Below are 19,608 nucleotides of genomic sequence, written 5' to 3'. Positions count from 1 at the left end.
AAACTGAAAAAAAAAAAAATAAATAAAATGGATTATATAAACCAGAGATTTTCTGAATTTCTAAACTATGAATAAGAATGTCCATATGGAAAAAAAAAAAAAAGACTTCTATGATAATAAAATAACATTGTCATATAACTAGTTTTTTTTATCTTAATTATCGCTCAAAATCATTAAAATAATTAAATATTTTTTTATTATTTTCAATTTTTTATTATTACTTCATTAGTTTAATTATTAAAGTCCATTGTTATTGTAAGTACCCGACGGAAAAGTCGTGCACCCGCCCTGTAAGTAATGCGTTATAGCAATCTCCATATACACATTGTTGATGTTTTGTCTTAATTTTTATGTTATTATAGTCAACTTTTTATTTATATTTGGAAAATATGATTATGTTATACTCATAAACACATTTTCATATTATGCAACAATTATATTCATTTTACTCATACAATTAAGTGTTCCAAATAATTACTAGAATTCTGTGTAATAAAAACCATATTTAATATTGAACCTCTCTTATTCCAAACTGTTCGTTTACTGAAGTTCTTATTATTAGCTCAGGAAGAAACGCAGGTTATATGAGTTTTGAGTTTGGAAATTTTGAAAGTCTGTCTAAATATTCTTTATGCTCTAATGAGAATTGTGCATCTTCCAACCGAAGGGTGCGTGGTTCCATTAACATCGCTTTTATTTTTTTTAGAGCGAAGAATAAAAATGATAAGATTATATTTCAGTCTATAATAGAATCCTTTACATTGTTAGCATTCATGAATGTGTAAGCAGAGTTAATCTACGGCATCACTTAAACAGAATGGTAAAAGAAAAGTTAACAAAACAAGTGTTTTTGCCAGGCAGGAGAAAGGTCCAGATGAAGACAAAGATCTAGGTGGGATGATAGTAAGAAGTGCCCTAGGAGATCGAAATATAAAATCTGACCATATTGAAATCCTAACAGATAAACGATGTAGATGGGAAGTTAGTAATGATAAAAAGTTTTCATGTTGAACCATAATGTCTTGTACATCGCTTGAGGAGCATATCAGGAATTTCATGATGATGACGATGGTAGAATCCACAAATAAGAACGATATATCTAATACTATTTTTTTTTTTCTGACAAGAATCATATAATTCATATTTTTTTTGACCACCACCATTAAAAATTTAAAAAAAATCGTCAAAAATATATAGATTAATTAAAGAAATTATATCGATTGAAAAGAGAGGAATAAACTACAGAAAGAATTTCGATATATTTTAATTGCATGTGCATAAATGTATTTGCATATTTCATGCTTGGAGGAGCAGCGCTCTTGATTGTATTACATTATTTGTTAACTGGTGATAGTCCATGAATTTCTTTATACATTTTTGTCTTATAGTATTTATTTGATAAAAATTCGAGAGGATGAATATTATATCTTTTTTTTTTTCTTTAAAGATGTTTAACACTTTAGAAAACGATTATAACCCTAAATTCCTGCATTTCCCCACTTCCGTTTTTCAAGTTTGCTCAGTTTACTAAGTTTTCCACGAAAATGTATCGTGCCCCCCCCCCCCCTCAAAAAACTCCCTCCTTATAACATTCCTTAACGTATATATAGATATTTTGATTCCTGTAGGTATTCGAAATGTACTTAAATTTAGGGGATATTAAATCCCACATAGTTTTAAAACCGAATAAGAAACTCAAAGATTGGAATCAGAGAGTTTCTTGCCGAATATAGTAAACTATAAAGTATCGGCGACACTAGCGTTAGCCAATGCAAGTGATCCTAGTACGTAGTACAATACCGGACTCTCTGATTCCAATCTTTGAGTTTCTTATTCGGTTTTAAAACTATGTGGGATTTAATATCCCCTAAATTTAAGTAATGTTTTCATTGCCGAAATGAAGCTTATTAGCTCTTTATACTTTCGAAATGTACATTTTTTTCTCTCAGTTTCTGTAAGTTTCTTTCAATTACTGATTTGTATTTGAATTCGCATACCACTGCCACTTACATATATAAAATCATATTTGGGTTGAGCTTGAATAATAGCCTGTGTTTACGGAAGCATCTCTTTGTTATTTGTAGTAGCGTTTCCTTCTGCTTGTTAGAAGAAGGGTGTCCGGAGTAGAAGAACCTGTTTGCATCAGCGAAAGCGAATGTTATCGCCCAGTCACGCAGACATGACGAGTCAACCTTTCCGCCATGACGGAGTATCAACGAACGGCCTCTGTTGCAATGTGATTGGCTAAAGGATGTAGTCTCGTTTTCGCGTGAAATCTGATTTGCCCGAAAGTTAAGCACTTCAGTGGGTTGTGCTCTGCTCATGTCGGTAACGTTTCAGTCAAAGCGCTGTTGAAATTGCCTAGTTTGCCTAGGAATTTACACCTTTATTCGACCGTCGATTAAGACTTTGAAGCATGCCGCATGTCGGAGGTGGCGGTGGTGATGATTTGGCCTCCTCGGATGAGATCAAAGTCTTTAAGGATGAGGGAGACGAGGAAAAACGTTCTTCGGAAAATCTGACCGATTTGAAATCTAGCCTTGTTACAGAAGGCGAGGAGGTAGGCTTGTGTTCATTATTTCGCGCGCTCCACACCGAAAGTGGCCCACGACAGAAGCTGTGCTTCAACAACGGGTCCTTAGTTTGTTTGTGCTTTTAGATTCAAGCGATGTTATCGTTTTCGACAACATTGTTTGTTTGTTTTCCAGGAGAAGAACTCGCATGTTCCTGGTCAGAGCTATGCCAGTAATAAAAGTGCACACGTTTCTCGGCCGTCGGACCCCAGCTCCATCGCTGGTAAGTAAACTGTTGCCGTTTTTGACTATGATCATTTTTCACCAAGATTTCAATGTCACTAACCTAGTTTCTGCTGTTAAATATCCCCTGTGATGTACCGATTTGGTTATTTGTTTACAGCGTCAACTCTCTTGTATTTAGAACATTTAGCAAGGTAAAACTAAAATAACACCGTAAGTTGGGGATGATTTCTTTGGCCGTCGCGCTACATGGGACTTGCGTACACCCTTCGCGGACACTAAGTTATCGGCCAAAGTAGCCGAGCAACCTATCGACGCAGTGACGTAGTTAGAACTTTTTCTGCGCCGACTGGATTGACTCTCTTTTGGGATAAGGATTCTTTTAGTGACAGATAGGTGCAGTTTAGACTGAATGATTTATACTATTAAAGATCATTTTCACTTTTTTTTTTTTTTTTGGTGGAGATTTTATGCTTCCATATGAATAGTACATAATGAGACTTGAAAATACAAATGCGTATTGAAACCATGATTTTTAATTTCTGTATTTCGTCGATGGGTCAGATGTTATCAATAACTTAAAAAGTGTTCACTTTTTAGATATTAAAATATCTTTTTTTTTTAACATTGAGTTATATACGCACAATATGACTTGTTCGTAATGATACAACTAATATTTACTAATGCTTACTGTATTAAGTTATTGTTCTTGTAAAATAAAAAAAAATAAACCAATCGAAAAAAAAATGCCCTCAAAGTTTCAATTTAATTTATAATGAACACTTATTTATACCCTAAGACGTATCAGCGTTCAAACATTGTCATTGGTTACCGTGATTACTTTTGGCCTCCTATGACTGAATTTTCACTTAGGATCATTACTGATAACGAAAAGTGGAAATCACCCAGCTCCCTCTATATATATATATTATAAGTAATAATGAAATTTTCTACTCTGGAACGTGTGTATATTGTTTACAATTGTCGATGCTTCATTTTTCATTACGCATACCGATGTTTATTTATTTCCGTAACTTTTCTGCATGCGGTATTGTACAGCATATGATGAAACTAACTCTGTCAAGCTTTTGACACACACACATATATATATACATGTATGTATATATATATATATATATATATATATATATAACGATTTAAGCAGGTAATAGTATACTAAGTAGATCGAAAAAAATAACTATGAATTGGATCTGCTCTGTATTTATTAACTCAATTTTTTTTGCTTCTAGCAGTAGTGAATCTGGGGATAGAGGCGATTGCTCCCTTCAAGAAATCCTAACAAAATAACATCCACATTTTTAGTTATATAACAGCAATAAAGAACCCTAAATGTATCAGTTTTGAATTATAATACATATTAAATATTATAGAAAAATTAATCATATTAATAAATAGAGAAATTTAAAAAAATGAATATCCCAATCATCCATCATTCAGCCATCCGCGTTTTTGTGTTCATGCTAAATTTCATTGGTTTTTTTATTGGCAAATTCACAAATATTGACTAACAACAAACAAATTAGTAATTTTGCAACATTCAAATATGCAAGAAATGATCCGAGCAGTTTTCTAAAGACGTATTATAAATGCTTAATTCCAAGTTCACTGTAGCTGTTGAAGTATATTCAGCAGTTGGCAGCCCTATAGAAAAGACTTTTCAGTAATAGCATTCACTGCTTTCTGCTCATCACTATATTTAAATGTATGGCGCCTTGTAATTCCTTAAGTATTTATAATGAACAATTAACATCATGTTTAGACTTTCGACTATATATTTTCAGATTATTTCGCGCCTAAAGGTTTCCTATTTTGATCATAGCATGAATTTCAATTCTTACTAGGATAATCAGAATTAATGGGTTCAAATCATTTTTATGAATAGATTTTTTGCAGAAATTAAAATTTAATATGGGTGCTTAGATACCAATTCTTCCTCATTAGGCCTTAAGTGTTCTATATCTTACAAGGACTTTAGTAAAATAACAATGTAATTTCAGCAGTAAATATTGATATTTTGAGAGTTTATATATGTAATTTAGTTTAGTTTTTGTTTGCTTTTCGAGTATAGCAAGGACATCAAAATGCATCATACAAATACATCTTAGTTTTATTGTTTCGTTTGTTATACAAAATTATAAATGAAAGTATGAATATATTCCTTGGAGAGTTTTATTTTTTTAAAATCTACACTACCCGCAAACCTGATAAAACACCATATGGAAACTCGTTTCTTTTTCTTTTTGTGTGTATGTTTTTTTTTTTTTTTTGTAATCGTTTGATGGAGTTTATGCATTTTTTTAACCACAGTCCTGTCCACTGAAAAAACGTACTTATTATTTTTTTTTTTCAATCCATCCACTACACATAAAATAGTGGTCAAAACACCAAGTAATGATAATCATCAACTGCTTTACCAAAATATCCGCACTTTTGATCGAAATTGATATTAAATCTTCAAATTATATTTTTCATTTTATGTATTTCCATTATATGTTACTTGGCTATTTATTTAGTACAGTCATTAACTGCAATTGGTCTCACAGCCTTAGCTGTTTTTGACCGCAATTTCCAACAGTGATATATAGAAAGAGAGCACACACATACAGGAACATTCATTAGATATTATGGATGAAATTTTTCGTCCGCTTAAAATTACATGTTTTGTGTGGTGAACTTGGAATATATGTAACTTTAAATCCTATGCTAGGGATTGTCGCTATTTATTAATGGATAACAGCAAGCTGTTTAAGCTGCAGTACTTTTTAGCATGTGTGTTTTAACGCGATTATCGTGCAGTACATTTTGACCTTGGGATTCAGTAAATTAATATAATCAAAGATAAAATTTGAAATACGTAGAACGGAACATTTTGTGATACCATTTATGGAATACATTCGACCTTGTTTCATTTATCTATCAAGTTTATTATTACACAGAGACCTAATATTTCTTAAATTAATTAAAGACATATTGCGGAATACTTATAACATTAATTTTTAACTGTGCAGCGTTCGCTACAGAAGGAAGCCTTAAACGTCATGGTTATCTATTATACTTTTTTTAATAGTATTTAATATATTAAAATCCCGAAATTATTATTACGGGATTTTAATATATATGTCAATATATATATATATATATATATATAGACAGACACTTGTAGATACAAATATGAAATATATGTAAACTCCTTCGACTAGTCTTCGCCTACAGAATTGTACAGTAATATATACTTTATTGAGATTAAATTAAACGAGAAAATAGTTTTCATTAAATAAATATCTACATTATACATCCATACAATCAAATGACCAACTAACGTCGAACACATGCTGTTTCAACTTGGCTTATTATTATTATTATTATTATTATTACAAATACTTTCAGGATTCAAAGCACGTTGACTGTGTGTCCTACAACGTGCTAGTAAGACGTCGTTCGTGTCTCGTAGAGCCCACACTAAGTAAGCTTTAAACTGATCTGTAATATTTCGAAACTTATTATTACCGTCATTTTTAAAAACCCCGTTACAGTCAAGTAAGATCCCCCACGTTTTGCTTAATCCTATTATAGTATTGGTGACTTATTTCCATATATTATTTCCCTGCGACATCCCCCCCCCTCCCTAATTCCTCGTATTGCACTTCCCAGTGCTTAGGAGTGTTGATGGAAATTTTTCAGTTGACTTCGTCAGTTATCAGTTACCATAAAGGGTTTTAATTATTATAACTGTATACTGTTTTAAACTTTGTATTTACTTATGTATAAAGAAAATGGTGTTTTCTAAAATACGAATCAAGTATATGTTATAGTTTTTAAATAATGAGGAAAGTCTTCAAAGGACCTCTCCCGTACTCGTATTTTACAGCTGTTTCATGCATTGGATTATAGTATATTCGCACTATTAATGAATATTTATATGTACGCATGTATTGGATCTATGTTTATGAGTATAATTTGCGAAGGACAAAACATAATTTGATGTAACGAAATTCATTATATGTTTAGTGGGAGAATGACTGCTGTGAAAGATCTAAAAATAAGAGAGCAATGGAACTGAAAAAAGTCCTGAATTAGGATTCTCTTACCTCTTTCTTTCACTTCATCCTAAATCCTCAATCATGAAGCAAAAGGGTTCAGTAAATCAGTAAAGTGGAAAAACAGATTAGTTGTCTAATTTTTATTTTCCTTAAAACTAGAGAATTTAGGATTCTAAAAAGAACATATGATAATAAGAAAGTTTTGTATACTCCTTTTTCTTTTCCATTTTGTTAACGCTTTTCAAATATAGTCAGTTTTTGATGCTGTGGAACACACTGCAACAAATTAAAATTAATAACAGCTGGGCCAAAGTGAAGTAGTAAAAGTGAAGGGAGATAGATGGGTGGAATAGAGAAAGGACAGTACCATATACAGGAATGAAAGTAGATAATGTGAAAGGGTTGCATATTTTTTTTTTTCTTAATAACTAAACTTAAGTTAAATATAGAAAACAAATTAATGTTACTTTTTTTTTTTTTTGAAATACTTTTCAGTGTATACAGAAAATTACTTATGTTTTCTTTTTGTTGATTCCAGCCAGCTCTGAATATAGTCTGCTTAATATGTTTAAGGAACTTGAAAATGTTGTATATTGTTTTTGTACTCCTTTGTGAACTTCCATCATTTACATTTAAAATACAAAGTAGTATTAAACAAAATACTTTAATAATTGGAATAAAATATTCTGTACAGTTGTGCTGGTAAGCCATCTCTGCAGCAGCAGATATATATATATATATAAAAAGATGACACAAGTGAAAAAATAGCAATTTGTGAGATCAGTGATCAATATGAACAGCTATTGAGTGATTTAGTGAGAATATAATGCAATATATTTTGACCTTTTGATTAAATAATGATGTAATCTTAATCATGTAGTACAATCATAGTATCCTGTGTCTTTAGGATAGTAAAAATTTGATGATGATGAATAATTAATGGATTCAAAAGTTAAAAAATAAAACTGTAAATGTGCACTAAAGAATAACTTTGAAAATTCTGTGTTTTCTGTTTAAAGCATCTACTTAGCTTGTCAAAGCTACTAAAAAATGTGTGCTTCTGAGGTATTTATCCTAGCAGTTTCAATCCTGTTAACCTAGTTTTAAAATATAATAATAGTGTATGCGTGATCAGTATAGAATATCTTTTGATATTCTACAAATTGAAACTTCAGAATGTCTTTAAATATTCTATGTACATTTAGACAAAATTTATTAAATCCTGTATATAACTTATGTCAGTCATGGTAGAGGGCTGTTCCATATGAACGATTTTCCTAGGTGACAGAATTTACATCTCTGATCACTCCCTGCATTTATTATTCATCATTATCCAGCATCCTCTATATTGGTAATAGCAAAGTATACTTGCTCATCATTTTCTTCTACATAATTGATTTACAATTACCAACATAACATATATATTTTAAAATTTTATTTCATGTAATAACATTCTTTCTGAAGACAATTGGAAGAAGTGACATAAACACATACATGAACACTTAGTGCCAAACAGCAAGGAATATCATTATATAGAAATAAAAAACTCGGCAAAATAATACACATTGATACGTAAATGAGGATGCCATCGGGTTCTATCCTTACTGTATTGCATAACTTATTTTAAGGAAGAAGTTGGTCAAACACTAAAGTAGCTATATACCAGACAGTGTTCAAACTAACTTTGATTTGTGGTGCAGAGAGTTGAGTTGCAAATAAAAGAGTTGACTGAAGATCACTGGAGACTACAAATATGAGAATTCTGAGAAAAATTAGGGAAGTGAACAGATGACATCAATGGCAGAATCGTATTAAAAATAAAGGTATTAGAAATGAACTTGACAGTGCTAGCATTCAAGAATGTATGAACAGAGCTATTCTAGTGTATGGTTTTTCCTAGTGTTTTTTTTTTTTTTTGAGATTGGAACCATCTTATTTTAATACTTAGATGTATCTTACTAGTAATATATTTACTATTCAGATTTCTCAAAATGAAAAGCACTATGTAAATTTGTTGCAGACCATTGAAGTCAATAACCTCTCCTATTTACTTGTTACTTATGTTTCTGTGCTGGCCTGGTTGGCTGAGTGGTTAGTATATCTGCTCTCCAGCCAAAAGGCTATGGATTTGAATTCTGCCTAGTGCATAGAGGTTTGTGATTGTCTTTGACTTTCATACATTCATTCATTCATAAAAATATAAATACACTCTCCCAATATGGAGAAATAGACCCAACCCTCCTGAAATGGGAGAGGCCTTCACCCAGAAGTGGAAAAGATACAGGCTGAATATCATGTTTCTGTTTAATGTATGAAACAGATACCTAAGGATAACAGTTAGTTTTATTTGATTATTACCCATATTTTGCCATGGTCACAGGATATCTTTTGAGGATCGGTTATTACTTTTTCTCAGAATTAAACTAATGTACTAAAATTGCTCCCATTCAGATTCTGATCCATTCTGTCTTGTTTGATGTGTTTGTTAAAATTAACATAATTTGTTTTCTTCAGCCACAAATAAAAAAAATGTACAAAATTAAATAATTAATAAAGGCTTTTTTTCAGTCTTTATTAGCAAAACAGTAATTGATAATGAAAGACCTTCCTAAATTTAAAATAAATATGCTTTCTTATTCTAATTACTTATATTCTAAATTATAGATCTTTGTTTGTCTGGCTGCCATAGTGCAGCCAGTTAATCAAAAATTTGGATATACAGTATTTTGCCATCCTGGTTGACTGAGTGGTTGCAGGCTGCAGGTTTAAATCCTACCTTGGGCATGAATGTTTGTGATTGTAGGTAGAAGATGAATTTCATTGCCCGGTGTGAGACCACTACCCCATTAGAGACTTGAAACAGTTATATGTGATCTCTAGAGTAGGCTTTCTGAACTATGTAAAATATATAAATACAAAAAAAAAACATAATAAATATGGGGAAAAGAATCCTTCCCCCCTCCCACAGTACAAAAGAAGGCTTAACATTTATTTTTTGACTTGGAACATTACTTTTATACCCTTGAATTTTATAATTTTCACACTTGATAAACTTATATAACACTGTTATAATCAGAAATGAAGAGAGCAAAGAATTTTCAACACAGAAGTCACAAATGAGAAACTAAACACAAAGATTCTTAGCATTTACAGAAGGCTACTATTTGTAATATACTGTTATTAAACTATGTACAATAAATTATTGTTGCTTATCCAAAATTCTCAATCAAATGGCTCCCATTTTAGTCCAGATAAAGTTTGCTTAATCCAATGTTTCTGCAAAACATTCTACATCTCTATTTTTTAGAGAATACCTGATTATTTTGGTCTTCTATTTACATCTGACTTTGTATTATGATGTGAAAAATTTCATCTTTAGATGAAATGCCATGATTAGCAAGAAACAGTCTACTGAAAGTAAATCTTATATATTCATTCACTATCAGACATTTGAAATAACAACCAAATTAGAACATCATTTTTAATAAAAACCTTTTAATGGAGATGTACAATGGCAGGCAAACCCTATTGATCTATCAACATAAAAAATATAAAATAAATAAATAAAGTGGCCTCTTGTTGTTATTGTTTTTTGATATTTCACTTAATTTTTAAATTACTGTAATAACTAACAACCACATTACATTTTTAATTATTTGATTTTTTAATTTAAACTAGTAATAAAAACATGCAAAATACTCTGTGGGATTATCTTAAGTAGTGCAACACCAAAACTAATGATGACAAAGCTGAGGCAAGCTGCAACATAATGCTTTTAGTTTTAGACTTCAGTTTCATAGCAAATGTTGGCCTGTTTAATTCAGATATAGGAGCCATTTGATTGAGAATTTTGGATAATCAACAATAATTTATTGTACATAGTTTGATAACAGTATATTACAAATAGTAGCCTTCTGTAAATGCTAAGAATCTTTGTTTTTAGTTTCTGTGTTGAAATTCTTTGTTCTCTTCATTTCTGATTATAGCAGTGCTATATAAATTTATCAATTTTTTACTAAATAATTTAAGGAAATTACAATGTCAAACTAGGATATACATTAAAATAAATTTTAATATACTTCAATATTTCGACAACGTCACATTGCCATTTTCAAGAAACTTAAGAACAAGACGTGCATGCAGGCACAACAAACAGTAAGTGAGGAAGAAGCAGGAAGCTATTATTTCTCCTAAAGTCCTGATGGTGCCCCCCCCTAGCGGGCAATGTTGGTATTCTTTGGCGATTGGGCTGAAGGTCTTCTGATGTAGGTTTTCCAAATTTGAGGCAGTCTCATGCAGCCAAATTTGTTGAGGTTTGGATTGTTTCTTAGGGCTGAAGCTGATTCCATGAAAAGCCTTTCATATTTCCTATTCTAGTAGCAAGGCTTATACGTTGGTCAGACATAACTGATGATTAGTTTACGGAATTAACAACGCATATAAAGTATATTAATTAAAGGTAACTTTAATGAATAACTTCTATATTTCGGCAACGTCACATTGCCATCTTCAGGAACATATGGTATCAAGATATGGTATGTGCATGCAGGCACTAACACAAAGCAAATGAGGAAGAAAGCAAGAAACTAATATTGTTCCTAAAATCCTAATGGTGCCCTCTGGCGGGCTAATTTGGTAGTCTTGGCAGTTGGGCTGAAGTTCTCATAATGTAAGTCTCCCAAATTTGGGGTAGTTTCATGCACCCAAATTTGTTGAGGTTAGGAACATTTTTTAGAGCTGCTGAAGATTCTTTGAATAATCTTTCGTATTTAAACTTGCTGCGATGAATTATTTTTGTTTTCTTCCAATGAATTTTATGGTGGGTATCTAAGGCATGGTCTGCCAGCCCAGAGCGGCTGTACTGGTGAAACCGGATGTAGCCTTTGTGTTCTGAAATCCTGATATTTGTTGTTCTGCCTGTTTGGCCAAAGTTGTTAATTCCGTAAACTAATCACCAGTTATGCCTTTCATATTTGTATTTACTACGGTGTATTATTGTGGCTTTTTTCCACCGTATTCTATGGCAGGTATCCAGCGCATGGTCAGCAAGACCAGAGTGGTTGTACTGGTGAAACCGGATGTAGTCCTTGTGTTCTGATATTTGCTGTCCTGTCTATTTGGCCAAAGTAGGACAGCTTACAGCTGCAAGGGACCTGGTATACACCAGGTAGGTCTAGTGGAGGGGGGGGGAGAGGTTAGTCTTTAGTAGAGCAGATAAGGGATGCCAATTTTTTATATGGTCTGTAACAAGAAGTTAAGTCATGTTTTTTTAGGATTTTTGGGTATGGTGATGGATTTAGAGTAATCCTTGTTGTGAGGGGGGCTGTGGTTTACTGGTTTCAATATTTTTTGGATTTTTTTTTGGGGGGGGGTTGCCATTGGCTGAGAAAGTGTTGAGAATGTGGTTTAGTTCTGTGGTTAGGGCATTGTCATTTGAACAGATAAGTTTAAATGTGTAGTGTCTTAATGACTCCATATTGTTGTGAGGAGGGGTGGTGGGATTGTTGGTGAATGTATCTGCATGTATGGGTGAGTTTTCTATAGACTGAGAAAACCAAGGTTCCATCAGGCTGCCGGGTGATTAGTGTGTCTAAGAAAGGAAGGCAGTTGTTTTTTTTCTGCCGGGATAACCAGGTAATTCCTAACCTGTGTCAAATTCAAGCACCGTTTCTCTTTCCAAAAGGCTCTTCGTATTTATAACCGTGCCAGCCAAGCCTTGCTCAGGGAACAAATCTCCACGACTCGCCGTTTCCTGAATGAGGCTAACTTAGCTATCCAGGCACTCGAAGATAACCTAGCACCTTAAGCCACATATATTGTCGTATAAAATAGACAAAATTTTGTCTATTTTATACGACATCTCGTGCACTGCAGCGGAGAAAGAATTTAAAAAAGTACGAGATCGACACATCAAAAAATTTTAAATTTAAAAAAGAACTCGATCCCGAAACCACAACTTCCTACCGAAATGGTAGTCAACTTTTCGTCATTTAGTGTGAAACCTGAAGCATTCGACGTCCTCGCACACATGGCCACAACTTCGCCATTGCACCCAGAAGAATAACTGCTGAAGATATTATGATACGAATTGAATGCAGGATACGACACCTTCCAAACCACGTCGCCAACGATATTAGACTGGATGTGGCTTGTGTTCTGACCAAAGCTAAACCACCAAAATCCAACATGCCCAGTGAGGAAATTAAATCTCTACTAGAATTAAAGAAAAACAAGAAAATAATAATCACCAAAGCTGATAAAGGGAACGCCACAGTATTGCTTAACCAAAAGGATTACACAGGCAAGCTGAAAGTTTTATTGTTAGATCGGTCTACTTACCTCCCTATCGAGTACAATCCCACCAACTCACAAATTAGAAAACTCCACAGGCTCCTTAAGAAGGTCACTTCTTGGCTTGTGGAAATCACTAACAAATTAAAACCATTTAACTCCATACCCCCCCCCCCCTGTATTTATGGACTCCCAAAAATACATAAGGAAAATGTGCTATTACATCCCATAGTGGATGGCATTGATTTCCCCCACATACAGACTAGCTAAACATTTGGCCAAAGCTCTCTCACACTATACTGCAACACACCTTCACACATAAAAAACTCAGCCCACTTCAAAGCTAACATAAAAAACCTTACACTCAAACACACTGACATAATGGTCAGTTTTGATGTCTTCTCCTTATTCACAAATGTCCCACTTGAATCCTTAGAGCTAATCCAAACTAAATTTCCTCCTGATATCACAGCCCTATTTCAGTTCACAATGAACTCAGGCTATTTGTTTGGCAAGGAAAATTCTACAAACAAATAGAGGGGACAGCCATGGATTCTCCACTCTCCCCACCTTTGGCCAACTTTTATATAGAGACTTTTGAAGAGAAAGCCTTAAACTCTGCCCCACAAAAACCAACCATTTTACTTCGCTATGTTGATGATGTGTTTGCTATTTGGCCACATGGCTCCGATGCACTCCTCTCCTTCCTAACACACTTAAACAACCAACACCTCAAAATCAAATTCACCCTGGAAGAAGAAAAAAACAACTGCCTTACTTTCTTAGACATGCTAGTCACCCGCCAACCTGATGGAACCTTGGTTTTCTCAGTCTGTAGAAAACCCACCCATACAGGCAGATACATTCACCAACAATCCCACCACCCCTCCTCACAACAATATGGAGTCATTAAGACACTACACAGCAGGGCTAAACTTATCTTTTCAAATGACAATGCCCTAACCACAGAACTAAACCATATTCTCAACACTTTCTCAGCCAATGGCTACCCCCCCCCCAAATAAAAAAAATATTGAAACCAGTAAACCCCCCCCCCCCTCACAACAAGGATTACTCTAAATCCATACCCTATATCCGAGGCACCTCGGAAAAAATTACAAAAATCCTAAAAAAACACGACTTAACTTCTTGTTACAGACCATTTAAAAAAATTGGCATCCCTTATCTGCTCTACTAAAGACCAACCTCCCCCCCCCCCCCTAGACCTACCTGGTGTATACCAGGTCCCTTGCAGCTGTAAGCTATCCTACTTTGGCCAAACAGGCAGACAGCAAATATCAGAATTTCAGAACACAATGACTATATCTGGTTTCACCAATACAGCCACTCTGGTCTTGCTGACCATGCGCTGGATACCTGCCATAGAGTACGGTGAAAGAAAGCCACAATAATACACCGTAGTAAATAAAAATATGAAAGGCTTTTCATGGAATCAGCTTCAGCCCTAAGAACCAATCCAAACCTCAACAAATTTGGCTGTATGAGACTGCCTCAAATTTGGGAAACCTGCATCAGATGACCTTCAGCCCAATCGCCCAAGAATACCAACATTGCCCGCTAGGGGGGCACCATCAGGACTTTAGGAGAAATAATAGCTTCCTGCTTCTTCCTCACTTACTGTTTGTTGTGCCTGCATGCACGTGTCTTGTTCTTAAGTTTCTTGAAAATGGCAATGTGATGTTGCGAAGTATTGAAGTATATTAAAATTTATTTTAATGTATATCCTAGTTGACGTTGTAATTTCCTTAAATTATTTAGTAAAAAATGCATAACCAACGTCTAAGCCTTTCCACGAGAATAAATTTATCAAGTGTGAAAATTGTAAAATTCAAGGGTATAAAAGTAGTGTTCCAAGTCAGAAAATATCAGGCTGGTGCTAATCTTTTATGACTTGGAACATTAAATTATTATTTTTTGTCTGTTTGTAAATCGACATTAAAAAAAAAAAAAAATTCTAAATTTTAGTGCTTGAGGTAAATGTCTTGCTTACCTATTTCTAGTACTAGCTGCACAAGCAGAAAAGAGCATATCATTCCAAAGCTTACTTCTACTTTGAAATGAAACTAATGCATTCTAGTTAAAATATTATATTGTACTGCACACACACGCACGCACACACACACCAATGAAAGATTGTAAACCTACAGTACATTAATACCGTGGGTGGATTAAGGTTTTTTTTTTAAATAAAATTTTTTAAAATACTTCTTTTAACCTCTCTACTGGCCGTAGTGGATGAAATAGTGAGATCAAATTGCACTTCTTATCCATGTTATTCAATAGGTGTTTCAGAATCGTTTCCCGATTTTACTGGATGTCTATAGACGTCATGGCTGGTTGGGGTGTTAATAATACTTTTTTTTTTTTTTTTTACATAATCCAGAAACTTAGTTCTAAAGACCAAATATGGAACTTTTTCAAGCCACTTCAGGCTTCCTGTAAGCAGGGAGGGGGTTTTTAGTATGCTAACCACTTGACCAACCAGGCTAGCAAGCCTTGTTTCCTAATATTTTGTATAATAATAAAACTGGTTAATGTATCTTGTGAGCCTCAATAGCTCATTCAGTTTCAATGATGTCCTTTGGTTGGAAAGATGAATTTAAATCCCATCTAGGATGCAAGGAACATTTATCAGGACTTTTAATCCAAAGGTGAGTTAACCAGTCTCATAGAGAGGGGGCAAGATTTTTCTTCCAAAATCTTGGGTTTTTCATCCTGCAAAACAGGCTAGGAATACACTCATTATACAGAAATGTGACACTATGGAAATAAGGATTAACTATCCTATTTCGTTGAATCTGGTTCTGAAAGTGCATAATGCAGTGCGAGTTTATGCATAAGTATAAAGCAGGAAGGTATGAATGTATGTTCAACTAATGTCAAATTTATATACTTCTGTGCATGTAAGTATTCTGAGTTTATTTTCAAACAAATAACAAAATTACGTGTATTGATGATAATGCATTTGAGTTGGAGACTTTTTTTAGAATAAACCAAAGTGATTGAGTTGAAATAAATCACATATAATTTGTTTTCATATTTCTCTAAATATGTTTAAATATACCATGATCTACATTAGAAAAGCAGTATTTATGTTTGTGGATGCTTTTTTCTGACAGCATTGAAATATTTTGTTACTTGTGTGAAGAATATATGTAAACACATTTTTCTTCCTGTTTTCCTTTGCTTCTGCTTCTTTCCACTTCAGTATTATTTTAGTATTTATTATTATTATTATTATTATTATTATTATCCCAAGACCTCATGGAGTCAAAGACTCATCTTGGAGGTCCTTTTATCACACACACAGCTCATCATACCGTGCCTTGAACACATTCAAACTCCTTGCAGACACCACACTCTCAAGCAGGGCATTCCAATCATTCACAACTCTGCATGAAAAAACCTGCCTCTCACTCCCCTACTCACACCCTCTTTATACAGTTTCCAGGGATGACCTCTGGTTCTCTCCCAATCTCCCACTATTTTTCTGTAGAACCTCTCCAGCATTGATCCTATAACAATCCCTTCTCCCTCTTCCTCCTGTCCACCAGACTCTGCAAGTTGCATCTTCTCAATCTTTCCTCATACTTGACATTCCAGAGGTCAGAAACTACTTTAGTCAATTGCCTTTGGACCCTTTCCAACATCTCTTCATCCTTCTGAAAACCAGGTGATCAAATCTGGGCACAATAGTCCATGTGTGGCCTAATCAAAGCCTTATACAGCGGAACAAGAATCTCCGTACTTCTACACGTCAAGAATTTATTAATTCTTCTCCACTGTTTTTTGGAATTTCCTTGCATTATAATCATATAATGTCAAAACATCCAAGAAAATATGCTCTCATGTTTATTTTCAAATTAGACTTTCAGACAAATCTAAAATATCGATCAATTTAAATACCTACATATTATGAAATCCCTTTTTTTTGCAATCAAGGTGTATCACAATATGTGCATATTATTGCACTGTAATATTAAAGTTGCTAAACCATTAACCTTCCTCCCCCTAAAAAACCTACGTTCACTCCCCCTTCCCATCAGAGAATCCCACTCCTCTCAGTTCATTAAATCCTCCCTGCTACTTAACTATCACTCTAGACACCAGTGGTGGCTGGTGAAATTTTAAGTGGGAGTGCTGCCTATGCAAAATAAAAAAAAAATAATAATTTTTTTAAATTACAGATTTATTATTTATTAATAAATTGGTTACTGATTAGGAAAAAAAAAAAAATTAATTGTTATTTTATTTTTTATTTTGCATAGGCAGCACCCCCACTTAAAATTTCACCAGCCCCCACTGCACATAAACCCATAAACTGGCCTGCAGTTTGAAGTCTTTGTTTTATTATTATTATTAACAGACTTCCAGACCATCATAGGAGGTCCATGCACTCGTGCAATTAAGATTGTTCTTTCAACCCATTCACAGTTTTTTCAATCGTAGGGAATAATTACCTATGAGCAGACGCTCTGCTTCTGAGAGGAGCAAAGACTCTGTTCCTCACATCCTTCTTATACAACTTACAGGGATATGTTGAAGCTGAGGTTATTAAGATTGGGATAAGAGAGTTATCTAGAGATTTCAGTATTATCAAAGAGTAAACAAAGAGAAAAATTTCTTCTTTGTATGACAAGTCATTGTCTCTAATTTTTGCGTGAAAAACAAAAAAACGCATAGTTACTTTGGTTTTTTATTAGGGTAAAAAACCGTATTAAATTATGTATGTTATGTTAGATGTTTTATTGATATGTACTGTTTAACCTTTTGATGTATATCATATAAATGTTTCAGCATAGCCTATCAGAGTTGCTGATAAGTAATACGGGTGAAAATCAGTGATTCTCAACATTCTTGGATGCTTGTTGAATTGTGTTGCAACTGTCTCTGCAAAACAGATTTCTCTGTGAACCATTATTTTATATTAGTTAACAAGGCAGTTATTAATATGAAAGCAATGCTGAAAGTAATTTAGAATGCCAATAATTCAATCTACCATGTGATAATGACTTTCATCTTCAGTAAGCATATGGAGAAAAATGATTTATAAATTAGGAGATGAAAAATTTTCTGAGAGGATGAAAAAAAAATATTGGCATTGTGCAATATTCTAAAAACATTTGTGTCATAAATTCCTATACTTGAGTATTTCAGAAGTGCAAATTTTCATTCTGCTTTGAAAAATGTTCAGTTATTCTAAGTGGGAAGGTTTATTTATTAATTACAAGAATTATCTCCATAGTAGTTGTTTATATAGTCAGAACTATTGATATATTATGAACATTCATGAGATAAATAAACTTGTATATGTTGTTACTCAGATTCATTTCTGGTTCTCAACTAAAACTGATATACTTTCCTAGTTCTGTTGCTGTATATTTTTGAGAATTAAAAAGTGTCAATTTTACTAACTATTATTATTAACATAAGATGTCTGTGGAGTTGAAAGATTCATCATGGGAGTATACACAAAGCTCATCAAACTGTGCTTTAAACTCATTCAGCATATCCACATTCATGACACTGTCAGACAATGCATTTCACTCACTAACCACCAGTAGTGCACTTGGGATTTAATCTTGGGGGGAGGAGGGGAGGCGAGTTGAGTAGATGATTTGAGAATACACACTACGCATCGCATACAGCCTATGACTGAGCATCTGCAATGATTGCTAATTCATAAGTAGTATAGAAATAGAAGACATGACACAACATAAATAAAAAAAAATGAATTTTAATTAGGAAAAGATTTTAAGAAAATTTTCTAGTGTTTTTTCTTTTTCTTTTTTTTTGGGGGGGGGGACAGGGCTCCTTAGGCCCCCCCCCCTTCTGGATGCTCCACTGCTAACCACTCTCCATGCAAAGAACCTGCTCCTTATGCCCCTCCTCACACCTTCCTTATACAGTTTCCAGGAATGTCCTCTTGTTCTACTCCCTTCTCCCATTCTATGAAAATTTCCATATTAGCCTAATAATAACCCCTTACGAACATAAATGTCCCAATCATGTCCTCTTTCTCTTCCTCTTATTCACAAGGCTTTCCCTCAGTCTGTCTTCACATCCCAAAGACCATTTCCTTAATCAGTCTTCTTTGGACTCTTTTGAATATATCCTCATCCCCAGGGATTCAAATCTTCACAGTAATCCATATGAGGCCTCATCAAGGTCTTATACAGTGGAACCAGAGATCTTAACCTGAATGTTAAGGTCCCCTGCATCATTGCCATAATCTGATGTGATGACTTCGCAACTTGTGCAATGTGACTTCTGAACTTCAGATCCTTGTCCACCACCACTCCAAGGTCTCTTGCTTCCTCAACTTTCTGTAGAATTTCTATAAAAATTTTGCATACTTTTCATCCCATTGTTGTGTATTAAATTTCAGAGCCTTACACTTAGTAACATTGAACTGACGGTTCCATATACTTACCCACTCATACAATCTATTCAAGTCGCCCTTGTAAGGCCACGACATC

At 33.8% G+C, this 19,608-nt stretch overlaps 1 protein-coding gene across 5 annotated transcripts in view; it reads left to right on the top strand.

The window, feature by feature from the left end:
• The first annotated feature begins 2,323 nt into the window (after nt 1-2,323).
• Nucleotides 2,324-19,608, top strand: part of LOC150099507 (transcription factor 7-like 2) — a 427,945-nt gene continuing 410,660 nt past the window's right edge. For all 5 annotated transcript variants that reach the window (XM_090403548.1, XM_090403547.1, XM_090403546.1 and 2 more), the window contains exons 1-2: nt 2,324-2,560; nt 2,709-2,796. In XM_090403548.1, the coding sequence (XP_090259674.1) occupies nt 2,417-2,560; nt 2,709-2,796 (232 nt within the window). In that variant the 5' untranslated portion in view covers nt 2,324-2,416. The remainder of the gene's footprint in view (nt 2,561-2,708; nt 2,797-19,608) is intronic.

Source organism: Typopeltis vanoorti, chromosome 14, assembly GCF_054136105.1.
Source record: "Typopeltis vanoorti isolate ZY-2024b chromosome 14, IOZ_Tvanoo_1.0, whole genome shotgun sequence".
NCBI classification, from domain to species: Eukaryota; Metazoa; Arthropoda; class Arachnida; order Uropygi; family Thelyphonidae; genus Typopeltis; species Typopeltis vanoorti.
This window is presented reverse-complemented; position numbering and strand designations above follow the sequence as displayed.